Here is a 5,216-nt window from a genome sequence, read left to right as displayed (position 1 = left end):
TGCAGTGTTTAAGTATATTATGGTATAGGTTTGTACACAGATATGTTTAGATATTCAATCAATGCATGTAAAGTGAGTGATGGATAAATATGTAAACATATGTGTGTTCATGTGAGTGTATCTGTGTTTGGTAGGAGCTGGAGAGACTGAATCAATTGCTGGAGGAAGAAAAGCAGAAGTTTGAGGAAGTGGTTCAAGAGCTGAGAGCAGAACAAGATCAAATTAAACTGTAAGACACTCATCCAATCAGTATCTATCTATCTATCTATCTATCTATCTATCTTGTCCAGCCATAATAAATGGGGTTTGATAGCAATCCAGCATTTGTATGCATAAAATATGACATTAATAATTAACATGTTAAATTTACCCTGAACATAGATGAACTTCCTCTGAAACATTTTCTGTTGTTTTGTGTTGGTAGAGATCTGGACGGTACTGCTCAGTGTCTGACAGGAGTGGAAAATGAGAAAGAGGAGCTTCATAATCTTACCACACTTCTGCAGAAGTCTTTAGAGGTATCCGGAAATAAACATTTTAAAATATGATATTTAAAATAAAAAAAATTCGTACAAAATCCTAGTAAACCGGGTGTGATCAGGAGGACCCAGATGTGAAGCACAGCAGGACTGATCTGAGGTGAAATTATGTAATGTGAGAAAAATGAGACTGCAGAGTTATATGAAAGACATTTTACAATGACGTTGTGGCTTGTTATTATCCATGAGGTGTGTCCCATTAAAAAAAATAAAAAGGTCCATAGCAAAAGTCTGACTCTGTCTCTTCAGGAGTTATCCCAAGAAAAAAAGCGTACCCTCGCGCTTCTGCGAGAAAGAGGACAGGATGTGGCTGAAACAGGAAGTGATCGGCTGGCTTCTTTAGACTCTCAGAATCCAGAGGTGCAGCTTCAGGGCAACCTGCGGGAAATCGAGGAGCAGATGAGGAGCCTGCTTAAAGAGAAAGAACAGGCAGAAGAAAGGTGAGAAAATCTGGACGATAAAAATGTTTCATTACAAAATATTATTTTCGTATTTCGAGATTTTTAAGAGTATACAGCAATTTCCTGTTCCAGGGAAACAAAATAGTTATTTGGAATGTAGATTCTAGAGCCATTTGTTTGTCCAGGAAGTGCATTAGAATAAATGGACTGTTGAGACCATGACAATGGAAATGCACATTGATCCCTAAATAAGCCAGTCTATTGATTAGATGCGAATAAAGCACAAAAGACAGAGAGTGGATTGGCTAGCGGGTATGAGTGACCTTAAAATCAGGATATAAATAAATGTGACTCTGCTGTATGGTCCATTACGCATGATACAACAAATTTATAAACAACAAACTGATAAGATATCATTGATTTTTTTACTTGGTTTCAAAAATTGTGAAGTCTTATTTCTGCTAACTGTTGTGTACTCTTTAAAAAAATGTTAGATTACTTGAATACATGATTAAATATATAGGCTACTACTTCTATTTAGACTGCCAAAACTTTTATTAAACTTGTATTAAAATTAATACAAAAATGTATTTAAATTTGAATACATAAATTACTTTAAATTACATTGCAAATTTAATACATCAATTTGTATGCAAAATTACCTTATTTATTTTAGAAATGCAGAAAATTAGCAAAAAAAAAAACACACAAGCTTCTTCAGTGCCATTCTATATTTTAAAATATTCTGAGTACTGTTTTACATACTAAAAAACAGTAGGTAATATTCAGTAAATACTATGTATTATGCAGCAATCTGTACTCATAAATAAATAAAAAATATATGAATTAATTAAAAATAATTTAATTAATTATATTTCATGTAAAGATTAGGAAAAGAATGCAAACAAATATGATAAATAATTTATTTTGTACTTTAACACAGGAAACGGTGAGCCTCTGCAAATATAGCATCTCTGGCATCTTATCACAAACCACACTCCAGTGCTCTCTTTTCTACAGCCTTGTTTTGATGGCAATCAGCCAGACCTTCTCTCTGTCGCCCCCTGCAGGCTGAAAGAAAATGAAAAGAGAGCCAAAGTTCTGCAGGAGGAGAGAGAGTTTTATTCATCTCAAGCTCAAGCCCTCCAGCAGTCGCTCACACAGCTCACAGCAGACAAACAGCACACCGAAGAAGAGCTGAAGGTGCAAAATAAAGTGCCATCAAACTGTGAATTTTAAAAAATCTGGATGTAAATCTGAGTGTGGAACATTGCAAAAATTCTCACTATTCTTTTATGGGTGCTATGATATTTTTGCTTTGGATCTAACATACAGTGTTATTAGGTTACATGCAACAAATGTATCGCATTACCTCTCCTGCATCTCTGGATCATCTGCACATCTATTATCACTTCTTACTGATAGAAAAATCAATTGAAATTCTATAAAGGCCCATGTCTGTCTCCTCCTCCATACCTCTCCCTTCTAAAATGTATCTCCCTTACACCCTGTCTTCATAATATACATTATATGTTGTTTGTGTGTGCGTGTGTGTGTGTGTGTGTGTGTGTAACAGGCGGAGATGGAGTCTCGTGTGGAACTGGAGCGTAGGCTGAAATTGGCTGAGGAGGCCCTGCAAGATCTCGAGCAGGGTCTAAATGCAATAGAACGCACCTGTGAGAGGGATGAAAAAATGAAAGGAGACGTCAGCCATCTCCGCAGTGAGTACATTCCATTAGCTCATGTCATAGTTACGCCTTCTTTCTTTGTGTGAACATTTGGGCGGCGTTATGCAAATCTTCCCACATCGTGATGTAGACATGTGGGGGCGTGTTAGAATGAGCCGTTTTAGGTAGGCGTGGTTGACTCTTAACTTTTATAAAGAATATCTCTTTGGATTTGAGACTTTAGTCTTTGCAACTTTACAGATCTTCTTTATGCACCAAGAGCTTGTAACACTCCATATGACCCCTTTAAGATATTTTTTAATGAAACCTGAAACAGATTATTGACACTTGAATTAAAACATTCATATGGATTTGTTTGACGACGCCTTTATAACGTTTTTGGATCTTCAAAGTTTTAGTTACCTGAACAGAAACCTCTTAGGTTTAATAAAAAATAAAAATAAAAATAAAAACTAAGGGTGAACTAGTAAACTTTAAGAAGCCACTGCATTTTGATCAAGAAATTAATAAATAATTAATAATAAAAATAATTTATATAACTCTGGATTTAAAGGGCTTACTAAATAGTTTTTTTTTATCCAGCGCAAAAAGAGGGCTTATTGAAAACATAAAGCAAAAAGAGGCAGCTGTTGTCTGTGTGGTTGCTGGTCCATTGTCTTATGAGTCAGTAGAAATACTTAAACCACCTTATTTGTAAAGCCATTGCCACCACATACTGTCTTTACGACGTGCATCCTGGGAGGCTTTTAAATGGCACTGAATGAGTTCCCAGGCATGCTGGGATGTTGGCAGTCTTTTCTTCAATATCCGTTCCAACTCAACCATTAAGAAAAAGATAAATGAATAAATTAAAATATTAATTTTGTAAAGTCAAGTGCATCCAAACCCAGTTTGCCAACAGCAAAGTAAATTAGTACTGAAATGTATTTTCTCTGAGGACCTTCTTTTTAGCAGCATCATATGACCCCTTTAAAAAAAAAAAAAAAGGATTTAATTTGCATTTATACAGTAATGTCCATTTATTTAAGGCATGGTTGCCAGCATTCTTCAAACTATCTTATATTATGCTCAGCAGAAGAAAGAAACTCATACAGGTTTGGAACAACATGAGGGTGATTAAATGATGACAGGATTTTCATTTTCGGGTGAACTATCCCTTTAATGGTGTGCATTGTACCTCTAGAGTTCTTTGAGGAATGTATTTGTGCTGCGGAGATTGAAGCCAAGTTACCATCCATCATGAAGAACGCCGTGTATCTGCATAAAGCTGCTGCTCGACGCATCAAAAGTTGCCGTATCCAGAGACGGGCCTCCAGGCAGCACTGGTGTAAGTGTTACACGTATGCACACATGATGAAATTCTAAACTAAATAATACCATTAGTGGTAATTTCATATTGAGCTGACCTATGCATTTATGCCGGTGTTCTGAGAAATCTGCTATTCTGCTATTAGCCCTTTTTTTTGTTTGATTGAAGGAGTTTTTTTTTTTTTTTTTTTCTTAAATTTGTTAAACATTTAATACATAAATAAGTTAATATTAACCTGTTAACATGTTAAATGCAACTTTTTTTCTTCGTAATTTGACTTTAATTTGACTACTTTTTGATAGAATTATTAGTGTGGTTTAGAATTATTTTAAAAGCGAAAGCATGTTTTAAAAAAGATTATATTTCAAATAAATGTACTTTTGAATGTTCTATTCATCAAATAATAAGAAAATGCATCATGGTTTGCACAAAAATATTAAGCAGTGCAACTGTTTCAACATTAATAATAATAAGAAATGTTTTTTGCATAACAAATCAGTATATTAGAATAATTTCAGAAGTATCATGTGACACTGAAGACTGGAGTAATGATGCTGAAATTCAGCTTTGCCATCACAGAAATTATACTTTTATATATTTTAATATAGATTTATTTATTCATTCATTCATTTTGGATCAAATAAATACAGCCTGAATGAGCATACTTATTAAATGACAAAAGAAAACTATATATTAAATTATAGTTATATTATATTTATTGCAATAAAGTTACTGGATTTTTGTTGATATAGTGCCCTCCACTAATATTGGCACCCTTGATAAATATGAGCAAAGGCGGCTACATGATCTGAAAATAAATCTCACATTATGAAATAAATGTTTTTTCTCCAATGCATGTTGACCAGAATTATTGGCACCCCTAGAAATTCTTATCTCTGAAGTATATTCCCATTCATATTTACATTTTTTTTTTTTTAGCAGAACAAGGTTTTTAAGCTTTACAAAAGAGAAAGTGGCTGTAAGAAAATGGCTAAAGCATTGAAAATCCCCTTTTCCACCATCAGGGCAATAATTAAGAGTTTCCAATCAACTAAAGATGTTACAAATCTGCCTGGAAGAGGACGTGTGCCTATATCATCCTAATGCACGGTGAGGACGAGAGTTTGAGTGGCCAAAGATCACAGCTGGAGAATTGCAGAGATTAGTTGAACAGCTTCTATGTACATCACCAAATGTTGTTCGGGAGGGTTTCAAGAAAAATTCTCCTCACTCATCCAAAAACAAACTCCAGCATATTCAGTTGTCAGACACGACTGGA

At 34.5% G+C, this 5,216-nt stretch overlaps 1 protein-coding gene across 1 annotated transcript in view; it reads left to right on the top strand.

The window, feature by feature from the left end:
• The window catches only part of LOC107731989 (pleckstrin homology domain-containing family D member 1-like), a 19,973-nt gene that overhangs the window by 4,231 nt on the left and 10,526 nt on the right, over nucleotides 1-5,216 (top strand). Inside the window, exons 9-13 of the mRNA XM_016543212.1 lie at nucleotides 425-518; nucleotides 789-979; nucleotides 2,011-2,143; nucleotides 2,517-2,661; nucleotides 3,812-3,955. Of these exons, the coding sequence (XP_016398698.1) occupies nucleotides 425-518; nucleotides 789-979; nucleotides 2,011-2,143; nucleotides 2,517-2,661; nucleotides 3,812-3,955 (707 nt within the window). The remainder of the gene's footprint in view (nucleotides 1-424; nucleotides 519-788; nucleotides 980-2,010; nucleotides 2,144-2,516; nucleotides 2,662-3,811; nucleotides 3,956-5,216) is intronic.

The sequence above is a fragment of the Sinocyclocheilus rhinocerous genome, unplaced genomic scaffold, assembly GCF_001515625.1.
Source record: "Sinocyclocheilus rhinocerous isolate Xijiao unplaced genomic scaffold, SAMN03320098_v1.1 scaffold1210, whole genome shotgun sequence".
NCBI lineage: Eukaryota > Metazoa > Chordata > Actinopteri > Cypriniformes > Cyprinidae > Sinocyclocheilus > Sinocyclocheilus rhinocerous.
Note: the sequence above shows the minus strand (reverse complement) of the source record. Positions and strands in the feature narration are given on the sequence as shown.